This window comes from Xenopus laevis, chromosome 6L, assembly GCF_017654675.1.
Source record: "Xenopus laevis strain J_2021 chromosome 6L, Xenopus_laevis_v10.1, whole genome shotgun sequence".
Lineage (NCBI taxonomy): Eukaryota > Metazoa > Chordata > Amphibia > Anura > Pipidae > Xenopus > Xenopus laevis.
Genome location: NC_054381.1, coordinates 109,948,351 through 109,968,249, shown reverse-complemented (window position 1 = coordinate 109,968,249; position 19,899 = coordinate 109,948,351). Strand labels below are relative to the sequence as shown.

The 19,899-nt window shown below is 38.1% G+C and overlaps 1 protein-coding gene across 5 annotated transcripts in view; it reads right to left on the bottom strand.

Moving 5' to 3' along the window:
- Nucleotides 1-3,697: 3,697 nt before the first annotated feature.
- The window catches only part of LOC108719187 (protein spire homolog 1), a 103,561-nt gene continuing 87,359 nt past the window's right edge, over nt 3,698-19,899 (bottom strand). For 2 of the 5 annotated variants that reach the window (XM_018267865.2, XM_018267866.2), the window contains 8 exons: nt 19,167-19,257; nt 17,691-17,833; nt 15,383-15,553; nt 11,255-11,392; nt 10,418-10,488; nt 9,342-9,369; nt 9,114-9,250; nt 3,698-6,299 (listed from right to left, as the gene is read on the bottom strand). In XM_018267865.2, the coding sequence (XP_018123354.1) occupies nt 6,038-6,299; nt 9,114-9,250; nt 9,342-9,369; nt 10,418-10,488; nt 11,255-11,392; nt 15,383-15,553; nt 17,691-17,833; nt 19,167-19,257 (1,041 nt within the window). In that variant the 3' untranslated portion in view covers nt 3,698-6,037. Of the gene's footprint in view, nt 6,300-9,113; nt 9,251-9,341; nt 9,370-10,417; nt 10,489-11,254; nt 11,393-12,249; nt 12,280-15,382; nt 15,554-17,690; nt 17,834-19,166; nt 19,258-19,899 lie in introns of all 5 variants that reach the window. The other 3 variants (XM_018267869.2, XM_018267870.2, XM_018267867.2) reach the window with 2 other exon arrangements.

Genomic DNA, 19,899 nt, shown 5'->3' with positions numbered 1-19,899 from the left:
ACATCTAGTAAGTTTCAGCTGGTGCCTCACTTGACTGAGCACAGATCATAGATTATATCACTGCACAATACAGGGCTGGGGATTCCACTCGCTGCTTGAGATCTGCTCCAGTCTCCAGTGACATACATCAGTATGTGTGTGCCGTATCCATGGTCACACCACTTGCAGTTTAGGCACATGAAAACACTTTACAGACATTCCCAGCTTTCTGTATACGGCACACCACATTCATACGCTACTGTCAGCATGTGTCCCTTTAATTTAGGGGGGGGACTTTTGCGCAACCCTATGTAATAATGAGATTGCTCCCATGAGTATTTAGTTTAAAATATTAACCCAATTGAAAAGTGACAAAACTTCTAAAATATGTATTTCGTTTTAACAGTCTGTTTCATTTTTGGCTGAATCCTAGAATTTTTTGCAGGATTGGGTCAAATCCTAAATGAACTGGATGGAAGTCATGTGACTTTACAGTCATGTTTGGAATTTTTTTTTTCTTTTTCTCAAATATGACTTTCCAAATTATAGTTTGATTAGGTTCCAAAGACTTCTGGGTTGAATTCTCTATTCAGCCACAACCAAAAGTGATGGATTAGGTGCACCAATATTACCAAAATCTATAAAAACAAGCAACATTTGTAGCGGATTCCTATAAAAATACAGTCACTCAGATTGTCACAGTTGGGTCCACTAATAAACAAATATATATATATATAAAAGCAGGTTGTGTGAGTGCCATGAGTGTGGATGTGCTTGCTGAACTACCACTTGGCACTCATGCATTGGTGGATTTTTTGTGTGTGCCCTCCATTACTATGATCCATATATATATATATATATATATAATTATACAGGTCATGGAACTCCGAGGTAACTTCTAATATCCTCATATTTTACAACTGGGGGTACTTTATTTATTATAATACACAAATTTCAGTGAGTCATGTGACAGAAATTACATCAGAACTCACCGTTTATAACTGATGACATCAGAACTCACCGTTTATAAGGATATAATTTACAAGATATTCATGGCTTTTGTGTATTATATATATATATATATATATATATATATATATTCCAATCAAAGAAAGCACGGCAGCTAGATATAAAGATATATATAAATATATGCAAGCAACACATACGGCCTGTTCATATCAGGATACAATCACATACCCTTGTCTCCTCAATACTCCACTGAAATCATCTTTATACAAATTATGTTTCCATCTAACCAATTAAGTCATGGAGTCATGTTCCATTTGTTTCTATGTAACTGTAAAGTACACGTTACATTCTTTTTATTATAGTGTCAAATATTTATGAAAGTGAAAATAAAGTTAACCACAGATGCCCAGAGGCAATTTTAGTCTATTCACTAAACATTTCCCTTAAAACCCCATACAAGTTAGGAACATGTTCTCTGTTTTATCAAAAACAGTTCTGCAATCTGCTAGAGCTTTGTGCTCCTGTTTCTTGGCTCAAGTGAATACAAACCACTGGGGAAGACAGATATCTATTTATTTATTAATCAATAACAGGGCCCTATAAATGCCACATTAAAAGCCCAATAAAAGATGATCCAAAAGTTGTTAACTTTAGTATCTACAGCCAATTCTAAGCAACTTTTCAATTGGTCTTCATAATTTTTTTTCTTTTTATATATTTTGTTTAAAATTATTTGCCTTCTGACTGTTTCCAGCTTTCAAATGGGGATCATTGACCCCATCTAAAAACAAATGCTCTGTAAGGCTACAAGGGGCACATTTACTTAGCTCGAGTGAAGGATTAGAAGGAACAAAACTTTGAATTTCGAAGTTTTTTTGGCTACTTCGACCATCGAATTGGCTACGTTGACCTTCGACTAAGACTTCGAATAGAACGATTCGAACTAAAAATCGTTCGATTATTCAACCATTCGATAGTCGAAGTACTGTCTCTTTAAAAAAAACTTCGACCACCTACTTCGCCACCTAAAACCTACCGAGCACCAATGTTAGCCTATGGGGACCTTCCCCATAGGCTTTCTAAGTAATTTCCGAACGAAGGAAAATTATTCGATCAATGGATTAAAATCCTTCGAATCATTCGATTCGAAGGATTTAATCGTTTGATTGAAGATTTCGATCGTTCCATCGAAGGAATTGCGGTAAATCCTTTGACTTCGTATTCGAAGTCGAAGGATTTAACTTCGATGGTTGAATATCGAGGGTTAATTAACCCTCGATAGTCGACCCATAGTAAATGTGCCCCCAAATGTATTGTTATTGCTACTTATTATTATTAAAAACCAAAAAATAGTTTTTCTCTTTTTTGGTTTTGGATAATCGCAGTCTGAGGAGCTCTGCATGAGTATGAGAACAATGAATCCTCAGCAGTCCGTCTTTAATACCAGTGAAGGGAGGAGGGGCGAGTCTGTATCGTTTTGTTGAACCTTTACAAATAATGTTGTATTACTTCTTATTACTCCTCTTTCTATTCAGGCCTCTCCTATTTATATTCCAGTCTCTCATTTAAATCAGTGCATGGTTGTTAGGGTAATTTGCAATTTACAGTGCTACGCAATATGTTGGCGCTATATAAATACATGTTAATAAATAATAATAATTTGGATCCTAGCAGCCAGATAGATTAAATTGCAAACTGGAGAGCTGCTGAATAAAAAGCTAAATAACTCAAAAACCAAAAATGAAAACCAATTGTAAATTGTCTCACTCTCTACATCATACTAAAAGTTAATTCAAAGGTGAACAACCCCGTTAAGCGAGCAGAAGCTTCATATTCCAGGAATATCATGCAATCATCCAGGCAGCAATAATAAATAAACAGCTCTCATGCATGCCTTTTTGATTGGCCATTGACCTGTGCCCAGTTAACTAAAAGCTCACCCTGCAAGTTAGACTTGATCTCCTCACCGAGTCTAACAGCCCCTTAAAAAACACAAGCTGTGGGCCCATTATTAGGACAAGAACAGGTACACTGTGTGTGTTATGTTGTGCCATTCTCGGATCATTGAAGTTCCACACATATGGATCAGAAGCCAGGCCAATCATAACACACTTTACAGTAATGCTGCAAGATTTGCCATGTTGCTAAATTATCAGAACAGATGAGATTAAAATGATTACCTGACAGTGCTTCATAATGAATATTTACTATTAACAGATTAATTAGCTGCCATGATGCCTGTAGCTTGCAAGGGAGTATTAGTTAATTTATGGCACAGAATGAAGATCAGTGTTTCAGAGTAATGTGGTTATTTCTATGCTACACAGAATGTTGTGTCTCAGGTATTACAGCCATAGGCCTCCTAGTGTGCAGCACAGTCTTCTTTCTTTCTGCCAGCCCCATTCATACTGCACAGGTTCCTTCCAAAGCCATTTTCCCTCTGGAGATATTTTTGGTGTTACAGCTAAACGATCATTTAGTCCTTCTTTAGAAGCGCTATAAATAAGCCGGCAGCAGGACCTGATGCAATTACTCATCATCAGTTTTGAAATATATTGCGTGTGCATATAGAATGGAGCCACCTGACAAGCATCCAGTGTAGAGAACCATGCAGACATCTCTTGTAACCCAGGCCCCCTCTTCCTAATACGGATACTGATTTGCACCAGTGCAGTAACCCATAGCAACCAATCAGCAATCATAGTATAATTTACATAATATACTATCCATTCCATTCAGCTTACATATCAGGATAATCCGTTTTTATTTCAGGGAAAAAGAACAAACATGATTTTGGTATGTAGAGTTTTTTTTTTTTTATTAGTTAGGATGCTCATTTGCTTTGGGTGCTGCTGTTCATTTCATTAACCTTATGACTGGCCTTCTGCAGCTCCTTACAGACAGCTATTGCTCTATACTGCTGTTAGACATTAACGGAATCATTTTAAACAACATCAACAGATGTAATCTTTTACAATGTACAAGGCAATGATACATGAAGAACAAAATGCTGTTTCTATAAAGGCATTTTATTGTCCTCTCGGATGCCCTGTATCCCACCTCTGCAGAAACTACAAGGATGGCAACAGGTTATTGCCCGGGCAGATGGGAATGCAGGAAGAGAAAAACCACATGGCATTTCTGTTGGAAAACTACAAATCCCAGCATGCATTGTCTCGTACAGCAGCAGGAAGAGGCATGCTGCCAATTGCAACAGGTGAATTACTGAAGGCTGCCTAGTCCTGGAGTATGGGTTAGCTCTGAAACCAGCCAATGGCCAAGCTTTTCAGCAGGGCCAAATCACTTGGCTTTACCCTGTTAATTCTATATCTGTTTGGCTGTCCCAGGCAATAGGCTGTACGTTAGGGTACAAAAACAAAACACTGAACACAAATACACCTGATGTTTACAAACTGCACAAATTAGAAGAAAAACTAGAAAAATAAATGCCTTAAATAAAATGATCAGAAACTAGCTCTACTTACAGCTCCGACATATAAAAGGGACAAAATATCACATATTCCTTGCAGAAACAGAATGCTCAACCCTTTACATTATATTATAGACAATGTACATATAAATATATCTTTTCTTCAGTGCCTAAACTCCTTGGTAATAACAACAATAGCTAGTGCTCAAATGAGAACACGTTCCAGTTCATAATAAATATAATACAACTATTTACATGTCGAGGACAGTTTGTGACTGTGAACCAAAGCCTTTTATTATGGATGTGAAAGCTGCACAACACCAGCAACTGTGACCTGTGGAACAGACAGAGCTGCAGGTTTCACATCCACCCCCTAAACTCAACTATTGATCCACAAGGAGGAGGAGAGGAATATACTGACTTGTTGAATGTATCTTTGCCACAGGACAATATTTTTGTGTGTGTCTGTAGTAAAACCATCATGTTCATAACAGTAAAAACCAAAACCCCTTTTATGTACAATTTTGTACAGTTCCCTACTTCCCTCTCTCCAAGTAAAAAAAAAGTATCACTCTTTCACTATCTTTAAAAAAATGTACAAAGTCCAAGCTTTGTATTCTTACATAGGACATTATGAACGGGTCTTATGGTCGAACATGGATTAAGACATACAAAGATATAAGAAACATACTTAGAAAAGTAGGAGAATTACCCTCAGCAATGTAACAGTTCTAACTAGGGATGCACCAAATCCAGGATTCAGACAAGATTCTGCCAAATCCAAGTGCCTGGCTGAACCGAATAAAAAAATTCCCCTTTTCCTATAATTTACATATGCAAATTAGGGGTTGGATTCGGTTGGTATTCGACCAAATCTTTCAAAGGATTCCAGATTTGCCCAAAGCCTAAAACAATTTCAGATTTGTTGCATCCCTAGTTCTAACAAAGATACAGCCAGCCATTCAGCTACCATACCACACTTTTGCTACTTTCTCCCCATTGTCTCTAGAGAGCCAACATACTGGGAGACAAAAGGACCAAATGCATAGATGTGTGAAGATATGAAGCAAGGTCTGGCTTGGGAAGACTTTGTTTGGCACTGAGGGAGATAATAAAAGTGCTATGGTTCCTGTACCAGGTTATTCTAAAAGTTATTGTAGGATTTCTATAAATAGCGCCCTACTTCTTATAACAAAAACAAAACGAACGGACACAATTAGTCTAATGTGGTGTTTCCAAAGACCAAAATTTGGCCAAAGTAAATCCAATCAATGGACCCTGAAAAAAGTCTGAATGTTTCCATTTCAGAAGGGAAGGATAAATGAACTCTATTTAATGAGGTAACGGTGACTGGACTTAGAACAGCTTTCTGTTCAATGAACTCCAGCAGAACTTCTGTTCATGTAATGAAGTCATCGTATAAAATGACGCATTAAAAAAGGCAATGGCTGCATTCTTCCAGTGCTAGAGAGCCACCAGACGCCGTTTCTGGGAAGTAGTGTTCGATGGTGCCTCTACGACAGCGAGTTTTAGGAGTAGAGAAGCTTGTGCTGTAGTTGCAGAACATAAACTTGCTTGAACCCATAGAACAACAACAGTCTGGTTAGTCACTAGACAGAAGCCAATCAAAAAGAAAGATAAAACAAAAGGCACAAGTCCTCAGATCTCATTGATTGTTCTCTCAGTGGGCCGAAACTCTGAAGCCGTTGTGGAGGACAGGTAGAATGATTGCGTCTTCCGTTTTAACCGAGATCTCTTGTTAGCCAGCGTTAGACTGCGACGACTAGAATTGATGATTTCCGAGATAAACTTTTTACAGTCCACGCACACCTCCATGGTGCTCCAGTCTTCCATGAGCTCTTTAGGAAACTGAAATTCATCTTCATTCGATTTGTCCACAGACTTAGCCTTAGAATGTATCCTTAAAGGAACAAGAAAAAAAGATTATGTTTTTTATGCCAGCTTTTAGAATAAAACTAGAATCAATCCCATAACTTTTCTCTGGTCTAAGATGAAACAATGAATGTTATATAATAATGAAGAATCATTCAGGCGATACTGATATAAATATTTATGTACATTGAAAGTTGCCTATTGGTCATGTTGGTCGTTTTTCCGCTGATAGGAACGCTATTGTATGTAATTGTCACCTGAACTTCCTAAACCTGACTGTCGCTTCTCAGCCTGTCAGTTGGAGCTTCTAATGCTAACTAATTACTGCTGCACAAATATGGCAGCCCCCTCATATAAGAACATATGGGATCAGACAGATAACATAAAAGCACCAGAAAGTACTTTTATGGCAAAATTATAAATAGCATAAAAGATGTAAAAAAACAAAACAAAAGGTTTCATTTCTGGTGTCAGTAGCGCTTTAACTTCAGTTCTAGTGCTTGGGTGCCCATACTGAGTTTACTGTGGAAGGTTAAGTTTTATTTATACCAGTTTTTGTGATTGTTAAATGCATAGTCTATAGCAGTTCTGTCCAATTGCTAATTCTGGCCTGCAAATACTGAAAGACTAGACATTATCCTTCTGTAAAAACACTTGGAACCCACATATTACAGTACGAAATACATCAGCCCCATAGGATGCACTGAAAAGTAAAATATTACATGCAGCTTTTTGTTAAGAAGGGGTAGGTGAAGAGAGCATCTATTTTATAGACTTTCTAGGCTGCTTTTTAAATTATCAGGTGTTACTCTTCTGTTTATCGCAAGGCCCAGCCCTGTTTGCACTTAAACATTCAACCTGGAGACAAGGAGAAAATTAATCTAGCTCTCTTTTTAGGAGAAGAAAGAATAAGGAACACCCTACCAATCTATAGTGCGTACCCATAACTATTAGGAAGTAATTATTTCATTAAAGGGGTGGTTCCCCTTTAAGTTAACTTTTAGTATGTTATAGATTGGCTAAGTCTAAGCAACTTTTCAATTGGTCTTAATTTTTTCTTTTTTTTATAGTTTTGGAATTATTTGCCTTCTTCTTCTTCTTCTGACTCTTTCCAGCTTTCCAATGAGGGTCACTGACCCCAACTAAAACCAAATGCTCTGTTAGGCTACACCTGTATTGTTATTGCTACTTGTTATTACTCATCCTCTCCTATTCATTTCCCAGGATCTTATTAAAATCTATGCATAGTTGCTATGGTAATTTAAACCCTAGCAACCAGATTGCTGAAACTACAATCTGGAGAGCTCCCGAATAAAATCCAAATAACTAAAAAACCACAAATAAAAAACCAATTGGAAATTGTATTAGAATATTATTCGTTACATCATACTAAAAGTTAAGTATGAACAGACCCTTTAAAGATTTTGGGAAGATTAGTGCAATGAATCATTCCAGTATTCTCTCACAGCTCTGTCTGTAGAAATTAAAACACCAGGCACCTTATTAGCATGTTCGACATGTGTATATTACCCTTTTTGTCCCTTGTGTGTTGGGAGAGATCTGGATGCAAGGTTATAATAACCACTGTTATAATGTGTAACACATGGAATGTATTAAAAACATGGAATGTATTAAACGGATTCTGTCATGATTTATATGGTGTTGTTTTTATTTCTTACAGATGTTTATACTGCAAATAATTCACTCTACTTAAATTTTAATTCCTGAACCAACAAGTGTATTTTTTGTTGTTGTTGTAATATTGTTGTGTAGGCAGCCATCTCAGGTCATTTTGCCTGATCATGTACTTTCAGAAAGAGGCAGCACTTTAGGATGGAACTGCTTTCTGTCAGGCTGTTGTTTATCATACTTAGGGGCAGATTTACTAAGCTCCAGTGAATTTTCGAAGTTAAAAAAGTTCGAATTTCAAAGTAATTTTTTGGATACTTCGACCATCGAATAGGATACTACGACTTCGAATTTACTTCGATTCGAAGTAAAAATCGTTCGAATATTCGAGCATTCGATAATCAAAGTACTGTCTCTTTAAAAAAAAACTTCGACTTCATACTTCGCCAAATTAAAGCTACCAAAGTGCAATGTTAGCCTATGGGGACCTTCCACAGCACTTTTCTACGTTTTTTTGATCGAATAGAAATCCTTTGATCGATCGCTAAAAATCGTTCGATTTCTATTCGATAAACGCTAAAAATCCTTCGACTTCAAAATCTGCCCCTTAATGTAACTGAATGTGTCACAGTGGGACCTGAATTTTCACCTTTGAGTGCTGATCCACCAGGCAGCTGTTATCTTGTTTTAGGGAGCTGCTCTCTGGTTACCTTCCCATTGTTCTGTTGCTGATGGGCGGCTGCAACTTGCAGTACAGCAGTAAAGAGTGACTGAAGTTTATCAGAGCAGTCACATGACTGGGGGCAGCTGGGAAACTGACAATATGTCTAGCCCCATGTCAGATTTCAAAATTAAATATAAAAAAAAAAATCTGTTTGCCCTTTTGAGAAACGGATTTCAGTGCAGAATTCTGCTGGAGCAGCACTAATAACTGATGCATTTTGCCCATGACAGTATCCTTTTAAGAACCCATTTTTGGCTCCTACATAAAGAGCAGCACAAAGGCAGACAGTCCTTCCCTAACCTTCCAAAAAGTTGAGAGTACACTGCCAATATGGCCACTGTTGCAGACTGCTGGAGAGTGAAGTTGGGAACCACTATTCCAAATATCTGAATATAGGTTAAATAGTTAATTGGTATGGCAAAGCTTATATTCAGATAAACAGCCAGTCCTAAACCAATATACATATAGGGGTTGTAAATTCACACTCACTTGGGGAGGCTTCTCATTGGCCGTTGGTGACTGGTCGATGGCTTTTCTGGCCTCAGGAAACTGTCCCCTCGCTGCAAGGCTGAAGGGCCCAGGGAGAAGATGGGAAGTGTTGAATATGGCTTAGAAGGTAACCTCATCTGTATTGAAAATAATTAGAAAAATGTTGTTAAAAAAATATTTATATTATGAAGCCTTCAAAACAATTTGATCCAGACCTTAAAAGCTTACCTTTTTGCAACATTGTGAGCACACTGGTCTATAAAGGGAAATAAAGAAAAGAGCTGTAAGTGTTATAATGCTGCAGAACATCCCGCTCTATAGTGCAATGAAATGCAAAGTTCCTATTCACCCCCTCTTATTCCTTTTAAAACACACTGAATGTATTCTTACAGTACCGGTATATTAAGGCCAGGCCTGAGTCAGAGAGGTTAGGGTGAGGAGCCTAAAGCCCTTCCATTGTACAATAAAGAGTGAAAGTCTACCTATAGCACATTATTCACATGTCTCCTGCTACACATATATCATTCCCTTCAATGCAAAATTCAGAGGTTTGAACTCTCACTGATGATATCATAAGAGGAGACAATAGAAAGGCAGCCAATGTACGACCCCTCATACAGTAACTGTTCATTTGACATTCACGCTGATTGTCAGATATACATGAGGATTGGCCTGTGTATTGCTGTCTTTACCAAGGGCAAAAGCTCCATTCTTCCATTATTTTAATGCTCATCAAACCTTTCAAAGAGGACTAAGGCCCTGTGCTTGCAGATCAACTGATCCTGCAACATCCCAGGTTATAAGGGATCAGTCAGAATGGTATTATATTATATTTATATTTTAAGGCACAGTTTCTCAAACTTTAGATCTGATGCTCATTGGGTGGGTCCATGGGGTCTCAGTCCATAGCTCTTGAAGGTAAAATCTCTTCTTTTTATTTATCTAACAGCATGAATACTCTCTGTTTTATAAATGTTCTCATGGAATTTACTATGCATTTAAGATGAGCCCATCTCACCCTCACCTGTCCATTTAATCTAGTTATAAGAGACTCATTGAAACTCTTGTGATTTGATGCAGAAATACAAAGGCGTACAATAGGGCTTTCTATTTTTACACAACTATAGACTACAGAGGCCTGTTAAGGAAGAGCAGATGCGTGGGAATTAAATTCAGAAAAATATAGTGGTCATTTAAATTACATTTAAATAAGACTGTGTAACTTATGTAACAAAAATCTGCAAATAAAACATTAAATAGCATTATGTGGAGGGAATTTTGTGATACAATAGAACTATACGTACCTTTTGCAAAACTGGCAAGTGTATGACCAGGTAAATAATGAAAATCTTTTTGTTCGACAGCACAAACAAAGCTACAGAAATAGAACAGAATATTTATGAACAACTGAAAAGCTGCAAGGTTGACGGCACTGACAACAAAGGCAACACTCTAAACTGGTTCCCCTGTTAATCTGATACTAGGTAACAATGGTATGAATGGAGTACTGAGAACATAAGTTATAGGGGTATGGATGGTCAGACATTAAAGCTTCGGGATCTGCAGAGCAAAAGCTGCTGGTATTGCCCTGCTGGAAGGGGGTGGTGAGATTTGCAGTTGTGCTGAAAGTTGACTATCCCTTCCCTCGGGACTAGGCAAGCCAAAACAAACTGTGAAACTGTTTGTGATAATGTTTATATATTTTTATATACAGTATAAACCGGTGTAGAATTCAGTGGTAAGCTGGCAGAAAGAAACATCTCAGATGGTGGCCTTATGCGTTTCGTGCCTTAAGTGCCCATAAGGCACGAAACGCGTAAGGCCACCCTCTGAGATGTTCTTTTTTTGCATAATAAAACTTTTAATTTGCATCTATTTTGGAGTGAAGTCCAGTCTTTCTGCCAGCTTACCACTGAATTCTACACGGGTTTATTTAACGTTTGCATACATTTTTTAGTAGACTTAAGGTATGGAGATCCAAAATACAGAAAGATTCCTTATCCGGAAAACCCCAGGTCCAGAGCATTCTGGATACAAGGTCAGTTAACTGTACTATATTTAGTATATCTGACAGTGTCAAGCAAATGCAAATGAGCTTTCATCAATGCAAGTCAAGTTCCAACATGAAAGCAGAACTATACCTTTCCTTTCTTCAGGGCATGATAGATATCTTTATATTGCTGGAACTTCTCCAACTCAGCTTTTACCAGCACCTGCCGTATGTGCATGACTTCCTCGACTGTGAGGGCCAGGCTTTCCACCGGGTAGCAGAACTCCTCCTGTAAATTAATAGCTTCCATGAATACAAACATACAGCCCATAAGGCCCTGTCATCTTATCAGCCATCAACCAGCCACCTCAATTAGTGCTACTGATAGAAAAAGAGAGAGAATGTGGTTCAGATTAGAACAGCAGCTTCAACTCAGGTGGACAGAATAGGTTTGGGCATTGAGACTTGGCCAGAACTCCTCTGCGGCACCACCAGATCAGATTCGGCCCCTGTGTGAAGTATATTTCAAATTATTTGTCTTGTTTCTTTGTTATGGGTGAGCAAATAATCTGAGTCTGAGGTAAGCAGAGCAGTCAAAGAATTGTGTTAGTAAGCAATTTCAAAATGGAGGTTTTATGCTGTGGTAAAGCTATAGTAAATAACCCACCAACTCTACCTTTAGAATTGCCGTTTACATTGATATGTCAAAATAGGAAATGGAACTTCAATGTTCCACATGGTATTACAGTAATACAACACCCATTTAACAAACCACAGGATAAAATGCCTCCTTCCAATTTGCAGTGTGGGATTGTAGGTTGATTGGCAACAGTGAATCTAAGTGAAGGGCAGAACACTGGCTTGCTGGGCTGCATCCCTAAGAATTCCTTCTGAAAATGCTTATTCAGACCAGCCAGCACATTCCCCATGTTCCACCTTTCTATTTAATCAGGGGGCATTTAGATTGTGTCTTACACTGGGAAAACATTAGCATTTAGAAACCATTGCATGTGGCAAGCAGATATAAAAAGTTCTTGTAATGTTCTGTTCCTGAAGGCCAGTCACTAGCGCCAGAGCCGTGCATCAGACCATCTAATACCAAAGGAGTTAGAAATTTATCATGGCAGTACAGGGCTAAAAACATACCCCACTGGGTAATTCTGTGACCCGGAAATCCTAGTATTGAGGAAAACAAGTAATGTTTAAAAAATAACAATATTTGCAAATATATTAAATTTATACTGATTTTTAACAGTATGATCTATAGTGAAAAGTGACCCCCATTACCCTGTAGAGACATGTGGGGTGTCCCCGTCACATCTGCTGTAACCAGCCTAGTGAGAGAGCCTGACACCTAAAGGAAAAGATCATTCTGGTCTGGAGGGATACGAAGGGAGAACTTTTTAAAAAAAGAAATCAGTCTATAAAACTGCTGTGCTTTTAGTTATACTATTAGCTGAAACTGATCACTTTTGGGTCTATAAAAAACATTCATTGTTAAAAAGCAAAGGGCAGATGGAGAAATCTGAAATAGAACCTACAGTTATTTCTTTTTCCTTTAAAAATTATAGCCATTATCTGCTTCTGTGAGGGGAATATAATTTATGGTAATAATAGGAAAGGCTCTTTATCCTTCTGGACTAAAAAGAAGCAGCCCTGTCATATTTTCTGAATAGGCGGAGTACCAGTAATTCTCGTACAAGATTAATTATCCTCTAAAGCTGAAAGACTATTGGCATTTAATTTCCTGCAGCACATAGAAGCCTCGCTATATATATTTATTATTCAGTTAAAGACAGGTGCTGCTAGCTGTGCTGGGGGTGGGGCAGTGTGTAATGTATTAGGTTCAGAGCTCAGTGACAAATTGTTATAAAGGCTGGTCTTAAAAACACATACGGGGGAATGTAATAAAAGTCGGAAAGGGAAAAACTATGTGCAATGTGAAAAGTTATGCCTTTGTGCAAACAAATTTTGCTTTGCGCGAATTTAACATAGCTTTTGCGAACCTGGAAACGGTTTAGCGACCACTTCCGACGTTTGCGAATTTTATAGTTTGCGCCTGTGAGCAGTAAATGTAATAAAACTTCTTACTGAAAAAGTCGTTATGTTTGCTCCAAAAGACACCTTCAAGCACTTCTTAAGAGTGCGCAATTAAAATTCGCAATGCGAAATTAAAATTCGCAATGCATTACATTGCGAGATGTGGATTTTTATTCTTATTAGTGCAAATTGTTTTTCTCTTTGCTACTTTTATTACATTCCCCCGTTAGGGTACATATCCCTATACTACGGGACAGGATTACAGTGAGAATGTAGGGGGTTACTAAATGGTATACATGGGGAGGCCCATTTATCAAAGTCCAAATTTATCTCATTATTTTCTGAAAACTACTCAGACCAAATCCGCATAGAATTTTTCACCTTATTTATCAAAACATTTTTCAGAAAATTTCCTGTGCGGGGAAAAAAACACGAAAAATTCATGAAAAATTCAGATTGTACAATTTTTTCTGATTTTCCGTACAAAAACAATTTTTTGCCCAAAATCCACAAAATCTTTAGATTATTGCACAAATCCAGCACAGATCAAGATATCTTCGGGACTTCTCCCATGACTTATATGCAACCTCGGCAGGTCTGAGATGCCGGATTTTCAGATTCAGATTTTTCCATCCTTGGCTTATAATAAATCCCGAAAAATTTGAGGTTTTAGTAAAAAAAAACAAAAAACAACACAATTTTTTGGGGTTTTTAGCATTCGGACTTTAATAAATAACCCCCCTAGTATCAACATTAAATGGCATTTAATCCATTACAACTTGGTGAGTGGTAAGTCAGTTTCTCTGTAGGCTCTTGGGAATAAAGGCCACGCATATTAAAGGAAGCCTGTAATATAAGGGACATATATATGGAATATCGGACATGAGTAAGGAAGGCAGGCCTGGAAGAAAGCCATGAGTGGGGCATATGTACAGAGGGAAAATAAGATAGAAAGGCAACACTGGAGTATAAAAAAAGAAGGCAGGACAAGGAGCATATGTAGGAGAAACAAGGAGGCTTGGGAGAAGATGTATCTTCCCATACTTATTAAGGGCACTTGAGTGGAGAATAAACTATTTTACTAATGTAAAAAATAAAATTTTACTAATGTATTTAATACTGCCCCTGTAGTCCTAGTTATCCCCTTGTCTTTCTATGATAACAGATGCACACTAAAGGAACAATGCAGCTAACACACTGCTCATCATTTAGATGTGGTTCGGCCATTGGCATCAGGGAGCAAAACATAAGTGGGGAAATGCGATACACACACTAGTACAGAGTAAAGCACAAAAGAACTGCATCCAACCCTTCAGTGCTGTACTCAGAGTATTCATATCTCCTGAAAAGGAAAATATTAATAATTAAAAGGTAAGTCACAAACAGAATCACCACAGTGAATGTATTTGGGATTTTAATTGGTACAATGCTAATGTTTTTAATGGCAAGAAAAAGCAATATGCAATCTTTAATGCAACAACCTGAACTGATTTACAAATCCTTCTCTGCATTGGCATCTGCCTGTTAAATGCTTCTCTTTAATTGTAGTTCTATCCCTGCAATATGAATGTCATTATTTTGTTGTACTGGTCATGTTTATTTGCACAAGTCTCTATAGGGAGCAACTAGTAAGGGAGATTCTGGTGTGGTGCCATAATCGCTAGTCACAATATACTTAGCCATGACAATGTTTAATAGGGCACAGGATTTTAGGGCAAAATGTTTAGAAATAATGGTTTCCCTAAGTTATTGCTCCTTAAGGCAAATGCCACGTGTTATAGTGTCTGACTTTCTTCTGCAATTAATTAAAGAGAAGAAATGGCATGTTGATCGAATATGTGCCCCACAACGTGCAATTCCTGGGGACCAGTAGGAAAGAAACTGAAGGCTTGATTTAAGAACACAGACAATTCATTATTTTTGTGCGTGTGGGAATACAATGGATATGAATTCTTGTATACTTTTAGCCATCAAGAAGGAATATCTGGTGGGGGGAAAGTATGTTACGCCCTATGTAATCAATTCAGTAGTGTTGCATTAAAGCTTTGCTGCACTATTTGATCATGATATAGCTTATGGCAAGGTGATTGAAAGAGCAACAAATCAAAGAGAGTGGCCCCCACTGTGCAATCAAGATGGGGGTACAGGTGCCGGTTGCTGGTCAAACCAAAATGTCGAGACACTGTTCCAACCAAGCACGATATGATCATTTTGCCAGAGACGGATGAACAATGCAAACCTGGGGGTGTCTCCACCTGCTGGAATAAGCATTCCCAAACAGATAAAACACAGCCCCTGCCGCCCCAAATACAGCTGCTTCAAAAAGATGAGAGCCCAGCAGGGAAGCTGTGTGTATGGAGGGAAATGGTCGAAATGGCATCCTTTGAAAGAAACGAGTTATCCTAGGGACCTAAATAACAGACAGGAGGCAGAATGAAATGCTTGGCATGACTTAATCCACACGCTCTTATCCTTGGAGACAGATTAATGTACAGCGCCTCGCTACCAACATGGAGACAACACTATCTGTTAGCAAAAGATGCAGGGGGAGAGCAAAGCATTGGGGATTTTATACTGAATAGATGGAGCCAGAACTACACATCAAACCAAGGCACGAGCAGTTGCTATGTAGATATAAGAAATAAAACCTTGTCTGGACTGTCCTGTAACAAGGACCAGGCAAATAGGTAAATGTACTGTATAAATGGACACAAGCTGAAAAGAACTGTATCACTATGGACATTCTAGAAAACAGTTGTCCTTCTATTATGTTCTCACTAGAGGGCGAAACAGGGTAATAATAATAATATTCTGACAGAAGGGAGAACTAGATACAGCCAGGGTTGCCACCTTTTCTGGATAAAAATACCGGCCTTCCTACCGTATATATTAATAATTTTTCCTTATTAATAATATTAGGATCAACCATCATTTTTACCGGCCATTCCGGTAAAATACCGGCCAGGTGGCAACCCTTGATATAGCACATGCATTTAATCCAATACCGAAACGCTAATATGCAAAATGCTACTATATGAATGTTTGCCTTTTAAATTAGGCGTTGAAAACATCAAAATTTTCACGATGTGTTCAAAGCAAATTTCTCAGGTTACACAATGGTTGTTTAAAAAAAAAAAAAAAAAAAAAAAAGCAGGTTCAGGGTGGTTAGTAGCTGCTTATATAAAACCTGTGCTCGCTGCTAGTTTACATAAATATAAAGCATTGTCTAATATGGCATTTACCAAGTAGAAATACAGGATAAGATAAGCTGAAAGAAGCAAAAATATACCATTAATGGCCGTTACAGTAATATTAAATAAATAAATAAAACCCAAAGATAAAAAAGTCACTATTTTGTAACATGCAATAAGTAATAAATACACATTTTCACTAGTACAGTGTCTTATTGACCCAAACATTAAATGGGTTTATCATCAAAACCCAAACATACATTTAACCCAAGAAAAGAAAATTTAATTCAAAACTTTCCAAAATACATTCATTGCTAATTTTCAATATTGAATTTCAAAAATGTATTTGTAAATGTAATTGCTATTGAAACCAGTTTTGTCTATCCTAGGGTTTACACCTGTCCAGTTGTAATGTTGGGGAGGAGGCAGGGAGATGAGATCAGGGTGCAGGACTATGATATGATAGCCTGTCATTGGCAGCATTTAGCATTAGAAAGGCAGAATTCTGCCCGGGTTTTGATCTGGACAACCCCTGTACAAAACTAAATTGTCCACGTTGAACCTTGATCTCCCTGCCTCTCCCCTCGCCATAATCAGTTACACCCCAGACGTCACCCGCCTTTGCCCCCTGACTGAACCATCCACCAACTAAAGGGGGCAACCCTAGTCTATCCCTTTCCGAGATCATGGCTTTTTTGACTTTAAGGCTAATGGCCTAATGGGAGATTTGTCGCCTGCATTTAAATCTGCATTTCCATGGGCAACAAATCTCTTTGATATGCCTCGCAGAAATGTTGTGGCACTTAGTTCTTATAATAATTTCAGTATTAGATTCTGGTTTCATGTTTGGCCACAAATGTGTACAGTCCTGGGCTTCCCTATTTTCTACTCTGTCTGTTACTTTTTTTCAATTTCAAATCAAGTAAAACATAGCTTAAATGTAATTTTATGAAAGTCGCATATTTTCCTGTCATTTGCTTGTGCAGATTAACATACAATACCTTCTAATTGGACTCATTTACATTTCACTTTGCCGGATACATTTGCAGATATTTAGCTTGCTTGCAGGAAGAAAAATCACGTGAGGTTTAAATCTACCAGCATACATGACATTCATTCTCCACTGAGGCGAAAACCCTTCCTTTCATCAAGCACAGGCTAGTTAATAGGCCCGAGGACACAGTCTGGCACTAATACAGCTCGTGCTCTAGCACATGATGCTTGAGTTGGAATGTCTGGTTAACCTTCTTATGGTATTTAGAGAATGGAAACATTATTTTGATCTATTAAAAAGCAGTGTAATATAGACACCCTGATCATGCAGACACAGCAATTGAGCTGTATAGGGTTTCTTACCAGGGATTTAGAGCTCTGTCGTGATGGAGGAAGGAACTGCCGTACGTTGGTTGGTGTCTCCTTCTCAATGGAGTGGCGTCTTTGGGGAGTCTGACGCCTCTCAGGTTGAGGGGTGGAAGATATGGGTAGGAATTTGGGTGGAGCTAAAGTATGAATGGGAAAAAAATAACATCAAGTTGATAAAGTGTTACCAAAGTCAGGCAAAGCTTAACATATAAGGTAGGGCACATATGCACTTAAGGGCTCATTAGCGGGTGTACAAGCACTGGAGAGCAACCCTTATGTTGCCATATACTTACCACTTAAAGGAAGTGTTCAGGATAAAAATACTGGTTAAATAGATAGGCTGTGCAAAATATAAAAATGTTTCTAATATAGTTCATTAGCCGAAAAATGTAATGTAATCTGATGCACAGTGAATAGTGCACCCTGCACCTTGTGCGTCTTTGTTACTACATCTAGCAAAAGTTACAGTGCACAGTGGAAATGTGCTTTATACTATGTTGACCAGACAATAAGTAGAGCCCTACAAAGGACAAACTAGTAAGTTGCATCCCAGAAGATGGCTATGTGCTTTCCTATATATACATATTGTACTTTGCTCCTTGCTCCACATTATGAAACCCTGGGTATATCTACACTGAGATGGCATTACAAGATTTTTGAATATCCACCATATCAGTCTAAAGGCCAAATAACTAGATATTGCAGAGTCTGGCAGCACACATTGTAATTTCAGGTGACACCTTGGGCTGTCATAAAAGTCAACCAGATTTTAATTTTGGCATATTAATGTTGGCCTTACTACAGCCTCACTGAACATGTATTCACAGGAGTATGTTATCAGGCAGTTTGTGGGTGCTAGGAGCTATTCTAAGCATAATTGTGAAGGTGTGCAACTAACTGATTTAATACTCATTGGACAGCACATAGTTGCTCAGCATAATATTTAGAATTTGTCAATTTCCCATAAGGGAGAAGGGGGTCGAGTTCACACTTATTAGCTTCACCGGTAGAAATGTTCACCTTTTCATGGTTCCTTCTCTCCTTGTATCTTTTACTCCCTAAAAGCAAGGGCCTCTCTGCCTCCTGTATCAGTCATTATCTGTATCTTATATGTGTATATATACACCCTTCTGCTGTACACAGCTGTGGCAGATGTTGGTGTTATATAAATACATGTTTGTAATAATAATCATCATAACCCTATGACCACTATTACCAGTTTTAGAACATGAGATGGTGAGTGCCAGAAGGTCACTAAATCATTAAAACTATGATTTAAAAAACTACCCTCCCCCCCCCACAAAAAAAAGAGATGAACCAATGTTAACACATATTTTTGGACACATTAGACATATGTATATAAAGAACCAATAAAGTATATTTATATTGCAAATAATTACACATCCAGGTGGCAGTGGGATGGCCAGGAATGCTGGTAAGTATGGCTGGTGAGCATAAGGTATCACTTACATTTCCTGCTGGAGGCAGATTGCGGAGAGACATCATCAGGCTGAGAAGTAGACACACTACTGCTGCTTGTTGACTTGTGCACTGATTCCTCCTACAGGAAAGATCAGTAATAGGTTAGAGATGAACCCACCTCTACATCCCTAAATCATAGCCTGACAGAAACCCCACATGAAATCTATTGCACAATTTTACTCCCAGCATTCCACCACCAGTTATTGAGTTGTTAGCCATTTTAGTTCAACAACATCTTGGAGGCTCACCGCCCAATGCTGCATTATAGGCAAACAATGCAGAGGAAAAATCTCAGAGTCAAGGTTGTGTGGGAGGCACAATATGCAGTATTATAACTCAACAATGCGTGTGAGGAATCCAAGGAATGACCATGTGATTAAAATGGGAGTCCATAGGAAAAAAGGAAAACAAATTGTTCTAACAGTAACAAAACCATTTTATTTTAGTTTCCCCCAGAACTGGAGAGTGCCCAGCAGCAAATCATTGGAGCAATTTATTCATCTGCAATTTGTCATGTTTAATTGAACAACATGCTGATCTTCCATGCGTTTTTCACTTCAAGCTTATTTATTCTGTTATGTTATATGCAATACACATTAATTAACCCTCGATATTCGACCCTCAAAGTAAAATCCTTCGACTTCGATAATCGAAGTCGAAGGATTTATCGCAAATACTTTGATCGAAGAAATGTTCGAACGATTCAAAGGATTTTAATTCA